General features: G+C 36.7%; 1 protein-coding gene across 1 annotated transcript; it reads right to left on the reverse strand.

Moving 5' to 3' along the window:
* Positions 1-2,680: 2,680 nt before the first annotated feature.
* LOC113093337 (uncharacterized) lies at positions 2,681-17,315 on the reverse strand. Its single transcript, XM_026259156.1, has 13 exons — positions 16,971-17,315; positions 15,093-15,179; positions 10,756-10,851; positions 10,495-10,569; positions 10,014-10,127; positions 9,569-9,703; positions 9,346-9,432; positions 5,203-5,301; positions 4,749-4,847; positions 3,668-3,763; positions 3,313-3,411; positions 3,024-3,052; positions 2,681-2,934 (listed from the first exon to the last, which is right to left on the reverse strand). Exons 1-13 carry the CDS (start codon positions 17,305-17,307, stop codon positions 2,812-2,814), a joined length of 1,476 nt encoding a protein of 491 aa, XP_026114941.1. The 5' UTR covers positions 17,308-17,315; the 3' UTR covers positions 2,681-2,811.
* Between the last annotated feature and the right edge of the window lie 2,529 nt (positions 17,316-19,844).

A 19,844-nucleotide genomic window follows, 5' to 3' on the forward strand; every position in this document is an offset into this window, starting at 1 on the left:
CACCTTCAGGCTAAGCATTTAAAACATGCCATATATTTAATGACATAATGGCATCTGTACATTCATTTGACATGTTTGTTCATCTTGGCTGTAAGTTAAAATGTATTAACTTGCTTGTCTTTCTAGAAAAAATATTGCATTCCTTGCTTGTGTTTGAATTGATTGTGCAGATGAAAGATACTAACTGTGTATCTATGTTCAGGTTTACATACTATATAATTCTGTTCCATGGAATAAAATAAATGTTCTGTGTTTCTGTTGATGTTCTAAGCATGTTGATGCAAAACACTCGTCTTTTTTTTTGTTTTTTAATCAATACAAAATCTAATGAAACTGTTCATCATTATTATAACTTTTAGGCCTGGTTTCACAGACAGGGCTTGGATTAAGCCAGGATTAGGCAAATAAATGCACAGACACTATTTAAACTGAACAGTGATGATGACATCACTTTAACTAAAGAATGAGTGTTTACTATTGTCCTTGTGCATTACTGACATAATGTTTTCCTATTTAATACTGTAAAGTTGCTTTGACACAATCTGTATTATTAAAAGCACTATATAAATAAAGGAGACTTGACTATGTTGGAAGAGGAAAACCCATCCAGGGTTTAGCAATGATTGGTGCAGATGCTGGAGGAGTTACTCTGTTTAACTCACCAGTTCTGATCTGAGAGTCTAGAAATACTTCAGGATTGTTGTTATTGATTCTGATATTTTCATCTGCTTGCTAACTGGATTTTATACTGTTTTCACTGTATAGCCCTGACTTTGACAACATAGCAAGCCTGTTACAAATTGAACAGCTACTTTATACTGTGTGTCAATTTCTTGAAATACTACAAATGTAAAAATGATAACAGCAAAATAAGATTTTAAATAAAGGTAAGTGATGAGACCGCTCTCTTTTTGGTCATTGGGGCAGGTGTGTGTATATAGCCTATATAATAAATATATAACAACACCTAGTGCCTCTCTCATATATATATATATATATATATATATATATATATATATATGTGTGTGTGTGTGTGTGTGTGTGTGTGTGTGTGTATGTGTGTGTGTGTACAAACATTGATGTACACGTATGCATACATACAGAAACATTCAGCTGCAAATGAACATTTAGCTACATTATCTTTTTTCTTTGTTTATATTTGATAAACCTTTTCAATCAAATAATATACAATACTGACCTTTATACTCATTTAAATAAGTATTAAAATTATTATAAATTAATGTAATTATTTATTTCTCCTGCTGACAGCTGCCAATTTTTCAAGTGTCAAGTGCATTGATAAAACTTTTTATGCACGTTCAAAAACAGATAGATTTGTAATGATTTTGAGTCTCTTACGCTGATCAAGGCTGTATCTATTTAATAAAAAATACAGGAAAAAAAAACATTAATATTGTGAGATATTAAATATTGGTTTCCTATTTTAATATACTTTAAAATATAATTTATATCTGTGATGCACAGCTGTATTTTCAGCATCATTACTCAAGTCTTCGATTGTTTTTGTTTTTTAATTTTGTTACCTGTGATAGCTACTTCTTTTTGGGGGGGCGGTGGGGGGTTTATTTGATGTGTGTATGTGTATTTAGCTTATATATACACACATATATCAGTGTGTCCCCCAGTGTTCAAGACATGTTACAGTCTTGCTGAAGTGGACTGATAATATGAGACAATCGGCAGCCATTGAGCTTGATAAATATTTAATAATTTAAAACAAATTTAGGAATACAAACTCTAGTGCTGCGAACATGATGCTAATGTTATTGATTAATTTACATGGTTGAAATTTGCTTACAGCTAGGATTAGTTTTAAAGGGGTCATATGATGCGATTTCAATTTTTCCTTTCTTTTTGGAGTGTCACAAACTCTTGGTGCATTAAGATCTGTGAAGCTGCAAAGAGATATCCAAAGAGATATTTCATTATTAAAGTTGAGACTCTGCCACGCCCCCTAAAACACCTCGTTTAAACACACCCCCACATCTCTACATCACTATGTGGGGAGATTTGCATAACCACACCCAGATGTTCACGCAGAGATAGAAGGTGTAACAGTTATTCTCTCTGTTGCCGCAGCTGTCATGTTGTGGAGTCGCTGTGACATGAATAGAAATCAGGGGTGAAGTTGTATTTCAACACTGTTCCAGAACAGTCCAACCCAAATATTCAGATGTGTATAGCATGGAGGATAAGGACTGTTTCCTGAACCAGCATAGTAAGAGGCGTAACCTTTCCGTCACATGCACTGGATAGCTGGCCAATCAGAACACACCTTGCTTTAAAAAAAAAAAAAAAAAGCAATAATGTACATTATATGGAAAGTATTGTGTTTTTTAAACTAAAACCACATTTCATTAACCAAATACACAACATAATGTTCTTTTATCAATGCCACATGACCCCTTTAAAGCACAAATCAGCATCACATATATACAAAGTCAAAATGTTTTGACACTAAAATGCAGCCTGCATATATTTACAGCTATTTACAAAATAACAAAACAAAAAACACACACAAAAAGCGACTTATTCAGTCTAACATTTTTTTTCTCCTATCATGTGTTCCCTGGGATTCAAACCCCCAACCTTGCACTTGCTAATGCTCTACCACCTGAGCTACAGGAACACTATTTTATAGAAAATACTGAGCACACAGTGATAAACCAGTGATATTAACAGAGAATAACATCATTAGACAGAACTCAGCAGATCAGTGTAAACACATGAGATTCAGATCAAACAGCAGTGTTATAATAATAATAATAATAATAATAATCTCTCTGTCTGTCATGTCTGGGCCAGCACTGAATCCGGCTGATTCTGCTCCTGATCTCCAGCGTTCAGAGGATTCATCTCTGTGCTCTGGTTCTGCTGGGGTGATCTTCTGACTCGTACAGATCTCATCTTGGTCTGTGTTCAGGACAACACACATCAGTTAAACATGTAACATCCTCACACTCTCTAGCATGAAGTAAAGTGTCCTGATGAACAGCACTGACCTGACAAGACTTCAGACAGTCTGCGATCTCTGTGAGGACAGAACAGAAGAAAGACTTGAGTGAATCACATCTCTCTCAGATCAACTTAAACACATTCACCATGACTTCTAGTTTAATAACTTCAGTGTTATTATTAGATTATTAGAGAGCTCAAGCTGCTGTACAGTGTGAATCTCTCAGTTATTAACACAACACTGGAGGAATAATCCTTATATACTGAGAAACACATGAAGACACGCAGCTGGTCTGATGTAAACCTGATCTGATGTTTGTAACAGTTTATACTCACTGGATCCTGAGAATCCAGAAATCAGCAGAGATACAACAAACAAACATTCAGAAGGAAAGACGATGAACCTCAGATCTGCCATCATACGATCACCGTTCACTGAAACACACAGATATTATTATCATCACTGTACTGAGAACCTGATGAAAAATCATATTTTACTGTAGAATAACTGCTCCAGATAAACACTGGTGAGTTCTGCTCATCATATGAATTATTAATACATGTTTAAGTGTATTTAGCATCGAGATTATTATCAGTAAAGTGAGTCTCCTCAAATGTGATCCAGTATATTGAGGTGTGTGTGTGTGTGTGTGTGTGTGTGTGTGTGTGTGTGTGTGTGTAGTTGAGTCACCTGTTTTGAGGATCAGTTCAGTTATTAAAGCAGCAGAGTTCAGTAAAACTACAGCCACTGATCCAAACACATACACAGACACATAACGCTGGAAATCTGTCGATCAAGATCACACAATTAACATGAAGATCAGACGAATACAGCATTATACAGACATCAGTGCTCACATAATCAGTGAAACACTGCTTTATCTGAATTCAGCAACATTTACTCAAATATTATTAATGTATTCACACTGAAAACAACACAAAACACAATCTTTACTTGCTTGAATGATTTGATTTCTTACTAACAGTTTAATCTGTGTGGAGTCTGATCTGACTGATTTCAGTTATGAATTCTTCTACAGATCATCTGAGACTCATTCACTCCAGGATGAACAGCACGCTCTATATTTATAGCTTGTTTCCTATTCAATATTTTATCACTCATCATAAATTAGTTATCATTCGAAACTGAAACATTTATTTTCTAATCGTGACCCAGCACGTATCACTGCAGAGGTCACAGACTCAGGGTTTTATGACAGAAGTGATATTGTAACAGTAGAGTTTGGTTATTTCTGGTTCAGCGTCTGAACACAATCACACAGAAACATCAGTTTTGATGAAATCAGCTCAACACTGAGATCACAGCTTGATCAGTTTTACAGTTAGACCGGTCTTATTAAATATAGACTATACTCTGAGTGTTTAGTGCTTTATTCACTTCAGCAATAATACTCTGAGTGTCTTCTTTATAAAGAGATCAATCTTAGCACTGTACTCTTAAACATTCATGAATTAAATCATTTCAGTTCAGAGTTCAGGATCAACAGAAACAGATTACAGTTGTGTGTTCATCACTGATTCATATTCTGTTATTAGTCTGAAACTATGATCTGATGATAACTGATGATGATGTTTCCATCAGGAATCAGATTTACAAGTTTACTCCTATAATTCAGTGTTTTCTGAACACACACAGACTGCTTTATATTTCTGATCCTGTGCTGTTTAATATTGAGAACTACACGAACACAAACTGAAGCAGAGAAACATCAGACAGAGAAGATGATCAAAGAAGAAGATCGATACTCTACCTCGAGACAAACTGAGAAAACTGTAAGCAGCATCTGTGAAGTACATGACGGTCCAGAGTATCTGCAGAAACACCATCACACAGCCCCATCCGATCGGATCTGAAACACCATCAAACACAGAGTTACACACACACACACACACACACACACACACACACACACACAAACACACACACGTCTTCATCTCACACACTCACACACACACACACACACACACACACGTCTTCATCACACACACACACACACACACACACACACACACACACACACACACACACACACACACACACACACACACAGACACACACACACAGACGTCTTCATCTCACACACACACACACACACACGTCTTCATCACACACAGACACATGTAGATCAGAGACACAACACACACACACACACACACACACACGTCTTCAAATTAATTATGCACATTATTAAAAATATTACTGACCTGTTCTGTTGCCCAGAGTGAATATGTAAAGGCCGATCATCAGTGCATTCGTCACTAATATGAAGATTAACATCACTGTCCTCACGACTGATTCTGAAACTGAAAAACACAAGAGTGTGAGAATGATCTGATCATTACACTTTCATTCTCACAGAAACACAGCAGACTGAATATAGACACACACACACACACACACACACACACACACACACACACACACATCTGAACACAGATCATCATGATTCAAATCACTGAAGAGTCAAATCAACACACACACACAGAGAGAGAGAGAGAGAGAGAGAGAGAGAGAAAGAGACTTTCTGCTGATCTGTCCTGAATATCACAGTGTGAGGGGAACATTTCTCTCCAGATCTGATCCTGATCCATCATTTACTGAACTCAGTGATACTGAGAAGATGCCCTTTACTTGAAAATGACAACACAGCTGAAATATGTGTTACCCGTTCACAATGTTAGATGTTAAACATGATTAACTCCAGACTGACCTATCTTTATCTCTTCATCTAGTTAGATGGACTTTTGCTCAGACTGTGTGTCCATTCAGTTCCCCTCTGACATCACAACTGACTCAACACTTACAGCACGAAGGGTTAACATTACAGTAGTGCTAAAACTGTCAGACTTTCACCATCCATCAGCTGAATTAAGATGATCACATCTGAACACATCCACACACAATCTGACTTTAGTTCTGCCTTTTACTTTGAGATCGAGCTGAAGTTCAATGCAGATTGAAAATCATAAGAAATAGTTTACTGTTACTGTTTCTGAAACCAAATCTTTGCATAACTACAGGAAACACATCTAACAATGGTTTGGATAAAAACAGTAAATTAAAAAATAATAATAAATAAAAGCATATACATCAACTCAGATAAGGTTATCTAATAAACATGTGTCTTATTCTGTGTACTAAACTTCTGAAACATTGCTGTCTCTTTGTAAATGATATGATGATATATTTATTTTTTCTCAAAATAAGTAAAATGCTCATGAAGTGACTCAGATCAGTTCTATAGATTGTGTTTATGTGTCATGTACTCTTATATTGAGGCTGAACACTGCTAGCATCAGTAGGCCTATGTGTAGTAAATGAAACCACATGTGTGTGACATTACTTTCCACGAGGGGTGGACTGTAAAAAAAAAAAAGATTATTTGTCTGCTAAATTACTACTGTAACATTACAATAGATAATAATGATGTCGTTTATACAGTATTTTGAGTGATAGCAATGTGCTGCTGCTGCTTCTTAGTAATCAAAGATAAAACTACAGCAGCATATTAACAGATGAAACTGACCTAACTATTTATCCAGAGTTTGGCCGACGGAGGAAAAGACCAGCAACACATACACTGACAAACACTGAACACACTGGACAAAACATAGGAACATAGAGACAGAAGACAACTCAGGTATGTATGTGTGTGTGTTGTTATGTGCAGAATGGATCCTGATGGAGATGGAGTGGATATGTTTGAGTGTATGACGACCAGCGTGCAACAAAAAATAACAGAACATTAACTGGAGTGTGAGAATCATTTTACTATGCTGCAGTGTAGCAAGAGATTTGTCCCTGTTTGCTTTCCTTACATCCAGGTGTGTTTGGTGTATTTGCATGCGACAGAATTAAGGCTACTTTTGGGCAATTTTTGATAAACTATTTGGATGGGTTTATTACACAGACCTGGCAACCCGAGGGGAAACAGGACTTCCAGAGGGGAACAGAATCGACTGCTTCACATAAAATATGAAAAGCTATTCTCTGGACTGAAGACTGAGGGTGTTTTTTGTGGAGCTTTTATATGTGTTCAATGTCTAGATTTAAGTAACTATAACATAAGAACAAGCTTTGACTTATTTATTTGCTCTGTGATTAAAAGGCAGCTTAAAATCTTTTTTCTCTAAGCGATGTCTACAGCTAAGTCATGAAATCACAGGAAAGGTGATTAAAGCTGCAAACTGTGCGTGTATAAGCAGCAAACCACGTCTCTCAAATGCATGTTCAAATAAAATATAACCTATTCTGCAATTCGAGGTCACAATATCAGACATAAGCTGATTTGCATTTTTTATTAGTAATTTAAAGCACAATTAATTTGACAGTACACTTATACTAAAAAATATGCGAAAATTAAACCATTTAAATGCATAAAAATAAATTCTAGTGTTATGTTGATTTCTGGCCTTTTTCACTTTTTTTTTTATCATTGCATGCCTCATCCATGATTAATGTTGGAGAACAAGCATTTACGAGTTTTGAGAAGCTGAATGAGCAATAAAGCTAAAGTGAGCCCCTTTATAAAAAAATCTGGAGGTGAGGAATAATACAAAAAAATTGTCGTATTCACCCAGTGTTACTTGATCTAAGTCGCAAAATTGCAATCTCAATTCAGTTAAGGAGAAATTAATTGTACTCAGTTGTTTTTAAGGCACTAAAATAGTCCAGTACGCCTACGTTATGGTCAAACACATATTTTTATATAAAATAATGAAGCTTTCTGTGCCACCCCAGACTGGGTGCTGGCCCTTCCCTGGCTTCAGCACTGCCAACCGGGACAGGTCACTTTATCATAATGATTTATTAGAGATTTAATTATCAAATGGTGGATTTGCATAATCGCTTCAGTACATTTGGCATGCCATAATACAATAACAATATTAAAATAGCGGGCCAAATTGGCTCCCGATGTCCAGTCCAGTCTCCTAATTACACAGACACGCAGAACGTGCAGGATTCATATATTGTCATTTTGCAGCTTAATACTGCAGCTTAATCCACAATATGAATGATCTGTTTTTATGACTGAATCTACAAAACACACTGTGTTTGCACATCACAGAGATTATAGAGCCGTATGTCTTAGTGCTATTTGGGAAAGAAATCAATTAAATCTGTATGTGGATGTGTGTAAATATTCAAATGTAATCCCCTTTATAATCATTAACATTTTCATAAGTAACTGTAATTTACTTACACATTTTTCTTTGTAACTGTAGCTGATTACAGTTAAATTTATTTTGTAATTAAATTACGTAAAACCATTACATGTAAGTGTGAACTTATATAAACATGGCCCAGTCATGGTGCAGGGAAGAGGGGATGAGATACAGAGAAATCATATGATCTCCAGTCAAACTCAGATCCACCACACAGGGAAGAGACTCAGGAGGGATGATCATCTGGACTAAATCTGACCGCTCCATAGAATTAGTCAAAAGAGACCAGTACCACATGTGACTGAAAATTAAAAGAGACCTCATATCAACCTCTCAGCCTGTCTTCCTCTGTGCCATACACATACCACCCCTTGAGTCTCTCTATTTCCAAGAACAAACCTCCGAAACTTAGAGCAAGAAATCAGCCATTTCCAGGCCCAGGGAAACGTGCTGCTTCTGGGTGACTTCAATTCTAGAACCGCTGACTTTCATAGAATCAGAAGGCAGCAGATTGATTGCTGGCAATAACAGATGTTCCCCTTCTCATCCTCGCAGACAGATCTGTGATCAGACAGTGAACTCTCACGGGAGACTGTCAGGATCTGTCTCTCTACATCGCTCGGTCGCTTCACCTACAGCTCAGCTCTGGGGAGCAGCAGACACAGATCTAGAGCTTTCCTCTGAGAGCATTCACAGTCAAACCCTTGAGACCGTTCTCAGACCACAGCCAGATCACCCTCTATATACAGCAGTCTGAAACACTACACAAACCAATCAAATGCACACAATTATCTCATTCAAATCTAATTACATTAACACTACATTCTTTACAAATACCCTGGAAATCAATTCGCCATTAATCAAGCAGTGAAAGATATACATTCTATAAGACAGCACAAAGAAGTGATATGACAATTATTAAACCACAGAAAAAGAAACTGTACACTGACAGATGGTTTGATTCAGACTGTAAGACTCTGAGAAAAAACCTCAGACATTTATCAACTCAAAAAAACACCATCAACCAGAAAACCAGGAGCTCCGTCTTCATTACTGCATTTCTATGGGATTCTTACATTTAATTATTACTGTGTTTCTGCAAACACTGAGGATTAATATTAATAAGACAGAGACACTGCAGCAGTTCAGCAGAGATCAGATCATAATTCAGCAGATACTTACAGTCGAGGCCATATCTGCATCTAATAAGCCATCTGTCATTTGTCATCATCATCAGTAAGACTGGTAAAACCACAATCATGATCAACCCTAAACACAGGAGAGGAGTTATATTAATGCTGGATATTATCATTCATCATCAGATTACAGCACATCATGACCAGCATCAGACTCAGTCAATAATGATCGTTTTAATGATCTCAGATGATTATGAATATGAACTCACCTCCTCTGGCCGCTCCAAACGTGAAGAAGAGGAGGATGAATTGTAAAGTGGGCAGAATTTGAAAGGTCATATCAGCCACAAGATCAAATATTTTAACTATCCGTCCAGTTTTCTTCCAGACCTCTGAAACTAAAACTAGAAGAAACAGATCGGATCATCAACATCTGATTTGATTCAGTTTTGAATCATTATAATGAGTTTTATCATCACACAATTCACAATAACACAGAATAAAATCATCAACAGAAGTTTTTATACAAACATATATATTATCTTTATATTATGAACATATCAATAAATCTGATGAAGTCATATAAAATAATAATATCATAAAAGGTTCTGCATTTTTCTAATAAAACTGCACTGTATTATATTTACTGGAAAGCTGAATATGTGCTGTTTCTATTAATACTCTGAAGTGCATTATCAGATCAGAAATACTTACTGTAAGTGATTTTGCAGAGGCAGCACACAAACACGATCGCAAACAGCACTATCATCATGACTTTATTAAATACAGCATAATTCAGAAACCTTTCCCAAGCACTAGCGAAAAGAGCTGGAAGACAAGAAGAGATGATCACAATCAAACTGTAAATACTGCACATGACAGAAGAATACTTGAACTGTTTTCATCTAAATCAGTTTATCTGTTATGATCTGAGCTTCAGTCTGTGTCCAAAACACAATCATATGAAGTCCTTTAATAAAATTGAATGCAGATTTTCACATGTACTAACACACATCACGCTTCATGTATGAGCTGCTTCATGTGTCTGCATGTGTTATGATTCATATCATACCGTTAATTTAGATTAGATACAGATCATTCTGAATTACAATGACAACCACCGTTTTTCTCATCTTTTAATGTGCATTTGAATGTTTTCATATAATTGTGGTTGACTGATATTTGTATTGTTTACCTGAATACATAACCAGTGAGAAAACAGCATATTCTGCCACATAACTGTATTTCTGAATCCATGTTTTAATCTTGTCTGTAAAACAGAAGAGACAGTAATTACAATCACAATATCACATGAACACCAACACAATCAAACACAAATCACACTATTTCATGTTTTATTGAATCCCTCACACAGAGATGATATAAAGTCCAGGCATCTGGGTATTGTGATTCATTCTCTCATCTCCGCTGATAAACAGAGCAATATTAATCATACCTGAAAACAAATCTTTAATAAACGGAGCTGCCCAGAGCAACAGGAGAGGTCTCAGGAAATAAAGAGCACAACAACACACCGTCTCACTCACAGATCCTGAAACAACACAGATATTAATCATCAGAAATCAGAGATATTCACTGACACACTGATAATACACAAGATTGTGATTACATGTGGTCTGATCACAGTTTAACAAACACAATCTGACCGAACTAATGACACAAACAACGCAGTACTTATTTCACTGAATACACTGATGAAAATTACTAAATGTCATTTAATAACAAAACATAGATTTTTTTAAAGAAATGTAATTTTACTCAGTTTATTAATGTGTTTACTCAACATCTGTGCAATGTTTGGAGGATTTATGATATCTTGTACATTTTTATGAATAGATTCAAACATATTGTTTAATTGTGTTTATACAAAAACAGATTTGTATGTAAAATTCTCTTCATAAAAGACCCACATTCCTAATTTTAATTCATGGGCATAACATGGTCAATGTGCCATAGTTCAATGCCAGACTTTTCCATCTATTTTAAAACAAATACTTTTAAAATAGATGATATGAAACAAAAAGAAAAGATGGAATTTGAACTGTAGTCACCAGCTGGCTCTAGGACACACGTGTCAAACTCAAGACCCCTGGGTGTATTCTGGCTCACCTCACATGACCCACAGCGGTCAGCTCAGAGGAGTTAGTGTGGACCTCATCAGTGCTCCAGCACCAATAGAGAAACACAATATTCTCCATTCATTTAACCAATTAAAGAATCGATCGCAGCTTTCAGACACGACTTTCTGCTCGTTTTAAAAGTTCATTTGAAGCGGTTTCTATAGAGTAATTTTAATGCCAAATGTCCAGAGCATGTATTGCCTGTGTCTCTCTGCTCACAGGTGGATTCACATTCATTCACTCTCACAGAAAACAGACACACTTTCTATCGACTATAGACTTGCAAATTTTTTTCTATTTTTTTTTTTTTAAGTGCTTTAAACTACTAAATGTAATGTGCAGATATTAATGTACTGTGGAGTTGCTTCATAACAGTGTATAATGAAAAGTGCTACACAAATAAATGTGAATTGAATTGCAAACAGTTTTTGATAAATGTAGGTTATGCATTTATTTTGGCACTATATACATTCACTGCAATTTCTTTTTTTTGTTTTGTGTTTTTGTACTACAAGCATTGATTGTGTATCATATGCACACAAAAGTCAATTTAAATCTCATGCCAAATAGAAACAGAAAACCATTTGTTTTTAATGCCATATCTGTCACACGTTCTTAGCAGCTCACAATTATTTGTTACCATAAATGTAACACAGAAGTTTTAAACCAAGTTAATGTAATGCCCTGTGTTTTGATGATACTTGTTTTTATTATTTACTTTGATTTAAGGAGTAATTTCTTACCCTGATAAATTAAAAGGATTAATATTAAAATAACACAGAGCAATAACATATTTTTCATATCTATGCAGATGCATATGCAATACTTAACTGTATTAATTTAAATAAGTAATAATCAAATAAAGAGACTATTTAATAACATTTAAAAACATGTTAAGGAGCGGTGACTTTTGTACAGTCTCGCATTTATACCTGGCCCTTCGATGGGAAGCGTAATGTAGAAGTGTCCCTCAGTGAGACTGAGTTTAGACCCTGTTCTAGAGCACACCAAACACGAATACTATAAAGATTTAGTTCTACAGATCATTCTCAGTATTAATGAATAGCAGGATCCACACCACAGCTATAAGGATAAAGGCACAGAGATACGATGTCACTGGAATCACTGTCAGAATGATTTTTCCCAGTTGATGATTGATAAAGACACTGACAGCCAAAATACAGCAAAAGCTGTAATATTATTGTAAAATATTTTTACAATGTAAAATAACTGCTTTCTATTGGAATCTGTGTTAAAGTGTAATTTATTTCTGTGATGCTCCGCTGTATTTTCAGCATCATTCCTCCAGTCTTCAGTGTCACATGATCTTCAGAAATCAGAATAATATAATGATTTACTGCTCAAAAAACATTTTATTATTATTATTATTATTATTATTATTACTATTATCATTATAACAAGTATATAAATTAATACTTTTATTTTGCAAGGTTTCTTAAAATTGATCAAGTGTGACAAAGACATTTATAACAAAATATTTCTGTTTTACATAAATTTTGTTCTTCTGAACTTTCTATCAAAGAAACCTGAAAAAAATCTACTCATCTGTTTTCAACATAATAATAAATGTTTGTTGAGCAGTAAATCATCATATTATTCTGATTTCTGAAGATCATGTGACACTGAAGACTGGAGGAATGATGCTGAAAATACAGCGGAGCATCACAGAAATAAATTACACTTTAAAATACATTCAAGTATAAAGCTGTTTTTGCTGTACTTTGGATCAAATAAATGCAGGTTTGGAAAAAAACATTACACATCTTACGGTTCAAAAACTTTTGACTGGTAGTGTATATATAATATATTTAATAAAATATATTTTATATTAAAATGATGAAAAAGTTGTTTAAATCTGATTCAACATCTCTTTCATAAACCTACTTCACTTATTTCATTACTGGATGAATCTGGGTTTTTGAACGATTCTCTTGAATTCTCTCGATTCTCACATCGCTTATAAATATTTCTGCCTTGTTTAGTGATTATAATCCACATCGGATCAAGTTATTTCAAACACTTGCTGCTAACTAAGAGTGAGTTTTGAGCTCAACTGATTTTAAAACGTCTTTAATACTGGTGTTAAAGCTGTTATCTTTCTGAAATGATCCGCGCTGACGCTCTCTAGACACAGAGAAACTCCGCCTTTGTTCATAACCCCTCCTCTAGCCCCAGCTGGCCCGCTTTGGCCCAAGGATTTCGTCAAGCCGAAAAAACCTGGCCGTTGGCCCCGAGGAAGCTCCGGCGAGGCACGATCAAGCCCCGGAAGTGACAGTGGAAACGCGACTGGCCCTGGCACCATAGACAGTAAAAGAAATGGACACAGCGACCCCATTGGAACTCAATTGAGACAAATGAAGCCCAGTTTTAGCGTTTTTTAGCACTTCCGTTTCTGACGCGCAGACTCAAACGAAGCTTGATGACGTCAGCAACCTGTCTGCCATATGTAAATCTTCTAGTAGCTGTGCGTGCAAACTGCCATCGTTAATCTTGCAGAGACGGCGAGCTTGAGCGGGGAGTTCTTTGTCGTGAGTGAGCAGGAGTAAGTATTCTGATTAATTATTTTGTATAGTATTTTAAAATGTAACGCCAGTACGCCATATTAAGTTAATTGCCTGTGAGCTTCTCCTCCTGTCTGTACGGTAATGCGACAGAGAGCCGAGTGGTTATGACGCAATCGTTAGCCTATTTTTACAAAAACTGTTTATACGGGGCCATAATGTAACATAGAAGGTAATGGAGCCCTTTATACATTGTCGTGTATCTTTAGAAATAAATAATGGACAAACAGAGTCTTTAAACGCCTCAGATGTAAAGTTATTCGCTGTCAAAGTGACGCCAAAATGAATGGGAGTCAATGGGAATGCTAACGCAAGTGAAGTTCTGCTAAAAGATGGCAGCCCCCACCCGACTTCAACTTCCGGTCGAGTTCCTTGCCCCTTGCCTGGCACGCACTAGCACGCCCGGTCCTAGCTCCATAGTGGAAACACGGCTATTGACAAATATATTTTTAAGTCACTTATCGCCGCCTAGTGGTGAAACAATGCAATCGACACAAACTTTATTTGAAACGCAGTACTTTCAAAAGGGGATTTGCTCTATTTTGATCGCTACAATATAGACATCAATGTTTATATCTGAACCATAAACTTTATCCCGGTATTTCTGTGATAATATGAATGACTGTAAGACAGATATAATACTGTGTAAAGTTGAAAAGACTGTTTGTGAAGATGTTTCTTAACCAAACATGGTAAGAGCTCTCTCTGTGTCAGCGGCAGTGCGAACACGGATCTGAATGATCCGGTGAGACTTTGCCAAAGGTTTAATAGATTCTGGGAATTGTTGTCATTTAGAAATGAGATCAAGAGGGTGTCTGAATCGAGATCACGATCTTTTAACGATTAATCAAGCAGCTCTACACTCACAGTTTTATTCCTGCCCCTGCATTAACAGAAATATCTATCCTAAACACATGCTGCTTCAGTCACTGCTGAAAAACTTTTGAGGACAGACCTTAAAAATATGAGATTGAATATAAAACAGAACTGATCCATAAAGTGTCATGTAAGTAGGTATGGTGTAATCTTCAGATGAATTAAGATATTCTGTAATTATTAGAAACACTTACCCTCAGAAACACCCCAGAAGACAAAAGCAAAGAACATGATCATATTTGGACAGACGACTAGAAACAGATGAAGATGGAGGACTGAATCTAGAGAGAGAACAGAGAAAATAATTTAAGATTAATTTAATGAGCAAATTGAGATTTTAATTTAAATATTTAATAACATTTACATTCATTTATTTAGTAGACTCTTATCCAAAGCAGCTTACTAATGAGGAATGCAACAAAGTCGTTCACTCTTTTTAAACGTGCATTACTAAATGCCCTAAATTAACTTTTTTCAACATTTCAGTGGCATTTGCAAAGACACACACACACACACACACAGACACAAATGTTTGTACAGTGTCTTTGTGAAGACATTCATTGACACAATGCAATCCCTAGCTCTTTTCCCTAACCGAGTGTAGACCAGCCAAACATTATTTAATTCTCTTTGTCCTAACTCCCATGGTCTACAGCTCAAACCGGTTCTCATAAAAATAGTTGTACAAGTGCACACACACACACACACACACACACACACACAAACTCAGGGGTGAAATGACATGTGAGAAGACGTTATACAGTCATTGACAAAAGTTTTGGCAGTGACATAAATCTGCTTCAGGATTTGTAGATGATCCTTTCATATGATTCTATAGTATACAGAAAAACAATCATTATTGGCAGAAGCATTCAATGTGTATTATGAGTCAATACTTCCAGTGTTGAGCCTGGTTCTTCATAAGCTCTGCAGTTAGCTCTCTGTAAGTGCTGGATATTATCTTCTGGCCCAGATCCTGACTGATGGAGATGCATTATTGTCTCATTAGTTCTCAGAGTTGATCACAGTTTGTGTTCTTCTGCTCGTCCACTCGTCTTCTGAGGACTGACCGCAGGTTCTCTCTAGGATTGAGATCTGGGGAGTTGCCTGGCCACAGATCCAATGTTTCACTGTAATGATCTTTGAGACTCTTCTTTATCACACTTTCTCTGTGAGATGGTGCTCCATCCTGGAAGATGCACAGATCATCACCAAACTGCTCATGGATCGCTGGAAGAAGTCGCTTTGATACCATTCTTTATTCCTGGCAGTGTTGTTGAGCAGAATTATGAGAGAGACACTCTCTTGGTTGAAAAGCCACCCCACTCATGGATGGTCTCAGGATGCTTCACTGTTGGCACGTCACAGGACTCATTTTCAGAGTTTCAGTCTGTCCTTGAGGTTTTCTTGGAGAGAAGTGTCTTCTCTGCTTGCTCTTTGTGACACCAGGCTGTTGTCCAGAAGTATTGTCCTCACTGTGTGTGCAGATGCTCTCGCTGACTCCTCAGGACGAGACGGTCCTGGACACTCTGGGACGTCCTCAAGACTTCTTCACTGCAGCTGAGACTCTCTCTTTGAAGATCTTGATCCAGTCAATGGATATTTCAGGTGTGATATTCTGTGCAGCGATTGTGAGGCTGTTTTGATGCAAAGTGACAATGCCTGCACATTTGTCTTTGGAGGTAACCATTGCTAGCACAGAAACACAATAACTGGAAGTACTTCTTCCCTCCTTTCACAGTAATCAGTCTGCTCTTATAATCCAGTCAGAACCAGCTCATCAGACTAGCACTCATTCATGCTTTCTGTGTGCTGATGATATGACTAGTGTAATAATGTCAGCTGCTCATTTTCTGATGGAGTCAAAAACTGTGAAACTGACATTTTTTGTGAATTATTATTATTATTTTTTTTTGGCCAGTTAAGCTTTTAGCAATTATTAAAATGTGTCTGATCACTCTTCACAATAATCAATGTGAATGAACAGCACAACAGATGAAGCAGCTAAATTTCCAAAACACAACATTGATGTCACTTCCAGTACCTTTACCCATCACTGTATGTTCACTTACCAAGCAGTCTTGGTTCCAAACTTGCTTGAGTTGAAAACACCGATCTCTGTTTGCTGTAAACTGTACATGTGTATTGTCCCTCATCTTCAGCTCTCAGATCGTCCAGACGGAGGGAGAAGTTTCCATGTTGAAACTCCTCAGTAAAGAAATGAGCTCTGTTCTGATAATCCTCCTGTGCTTGACTCTCTCCGTCCTGATACAGATGAACTAAAGTCTCTTTTATTCTCCACTCCACCTTCAGATCATTTGATGGCACACTTTTGTCACAAAAACAGGGCAAAACCACTGAAGATCCCAGAGGAGCCACCAGAGGAGCAGAGGAAACTTCCGCTGTCATTTTCTCCATATTGAGACCTTCTGTTAAAGCAAAAGATGTGTGAATGGTATTTTGGACATGAAGAAGCAGTATTGAACAGACTGGGAAATCTCACACTCATCCAGGTCATCCTATACACACACAGCAAATCCACAAACCACACACAACACTATTATCTGCATGGCCAGATGGAGCGCTGAAAGGGAAAGTTATCAATGTGTCTGTCCAATAACTAATAATGGACAAACAGAGACATTTCAGACTGACAGTTAAAAATGTTCACGCACCCACAAGTTGTTCTAACCCTGTAATAATGTATTTATTCTGTTGAACATAAAAGAAAATACTTTAAGTAATGTGGGTAACCAAACAGTTTCTGGTCCCCAATGACTGAGGTTTCTTTACCTTACTGTGGTAGTTACCGAGCACCATCATCTGTTTAGTTGAGACACATTCTTCAAAATATCTTCTTTTGTGATCACCAGAAGAAAGAACTGAATGCAGGTTAAGAACAAGCTGGGTAAGTTATGACTAATTTATTTTTGTGTGAATCATACTATTAAAGTGACAGACACAACCGTGCTTCTACAGGTATAGGGCTGCTGTTTTATTAACATTTGGATAGTCTGTTAATATAGGCTAATATTCCATGCATTATAAAAGCTTGGTAGACATAATTATATTTTTTGACAGATACATTCATATATTATAATTAATTTGTCACATTCATCCTTTTTAGTCCAGTTTAGTTTTAGTCAATGAAAACTGATGACATTTTAGTCTATGAAAATTGTATTTTAGTCTCTTTTTAGTAAAGCAGTTCTATTTTTATTTTAGCCAAACCCATTTCAAACAAGGTTATCTTATTATTGTTACCTTATAGACTCAAGAATACATCCATTCCAGACATGGAAGATGCTCTGATTTGAATGTAAAACATTTATTTTACTAACAAAATAATCAAAGACGGACCCCGGCGGGCCGGTCATCGGTCTGTTTCTATACTCAACGCGTCCGCAAGTTCGCTTGGGTGAGCGCGGGGAATATGACGTCACCGCGGTGTTGCCGGAAGTTCGCTTTGAGTGCGCGTGAACACAAAGAGTATAGAAGTAACAAGAGGCGAAACTCAATAGAACGTTCCATAGCAACAAACGCACCCATGCGCAGAGCTGCAGCTCCGCCATCTTGGACTGAACGCAACACAGCAGTCATAGAATTGAATGATACCGGTCCCAATTCAAAAGCGGTTGAGGGAATTAAATAGTAGTTTATTGTTTTTAATATCTCTATAGCAGACATCCCATGTCTCTAAAATGTGAAACACAACTTGTTCGGATTTTTTGCTTTCATTTTCTTGCAGTTATAGAGTAAAATATATTTTGTAATATAGAATATCATAGGATAGCTTACAACATTACAGCACCTATACTGCCCGCAGTTGCAATCAGCTTCCAGAAGAGATCAGATGTGCTAAAACACTAGTCACATTTAAATCTAGACTCAAAACTCATCTGTTTAGCTGTGCATTTATTGAATGAACACTGTGCAATGTCCGAATTGATTGCACTATATTTTCACTGTTTATTTTTTTATTTTTTTTTACGTAAAATCATTTTCTAACTGTTTTTAAATGTTTTAATCATTTTAAAAGTTTTAAAATTGCTTGTTTTATTTTTGTTATTATTTTTCTTCATGATTACTTTACTTTCTTTTATGTAAAGCACTTTGAATTACCATTGTGTACGAAATGTGCTATATAAATAAACTTGCCTTGCCTTGCCTTACAGACATAATGTTAATGCTGCAGTGTATACGGCAGTTCTGCCAACGGTAAAGCCGTTGGTTCAGTCCAAAATGGCGGCAGCGCGATAGCAGCGTCATCTAGCAATTGTTGTCAAAACTGCAATGGAGTTTAGCCTCTTGTTACTTCTATACTCTTTGGTGAACTCATTTCGCGTGGCGGAGTCATAGACAGTAAAAGAAATGGACACAGCGACCCCATTGGAACTCAACTGAGACAAGTGAAGCCCATTTTTAGCATTTTTTAGCACTTCCGTTTCTGACGCGCAGACTCAAACGAAGCTTGATGACGTCAGCAACCTGTCTGACAGATGTAAATCTTCTAGTGGCTGTGCGTGCAAACTGCCATCGTTAATCTTGCAGAGACGGTGAGCTTGAGCGGGGATTTCTTTGGCGTGAGTGAGCAGGAGTAAGTATTCTGATTAATTATTTTGTATAGTATTTTAAAATGTAACGCCAGTACGCCATATTAAGTTAATTGCCTGCGAGCTTCTCCTCCTGTCTGTACGGTAATGCGACAGAGAGCCGAGTGGTTATGACGCAATCGTTAGCCTATTTTTACAAAAACTGTTTATACGGGGCCATAATGTAACATAGAAGGTAATGGAGCCCTTTATACATTGTCGTGTATCTTTAGAAATAAATAATGGACAAACAGAGTCTTTAAACGCCTCAGATGTAAAGTTATTCGCTGTCAAAGTGACGCCAAAATGAATGGGAGTTAATGGGAATGCTTTTTCTGTAACTTTCTGCATAGC

This window comes from Carassius auratus, unplaced genomic scaffold (assembly GCF_003368295.1).
Source record: "Carassius auratus strain Wakin unplaced genomic scaffold, ASM336829v1 scaf_tig00214965, whole genome shotgun sequence".
In the NCBI taxonomy this organism is placed as follows: Eukaryota; Metazoa; Chordata; class Actinopteri; order Cypriniformes; family Cyprinidae; genus Carassius; species Carassius auratus.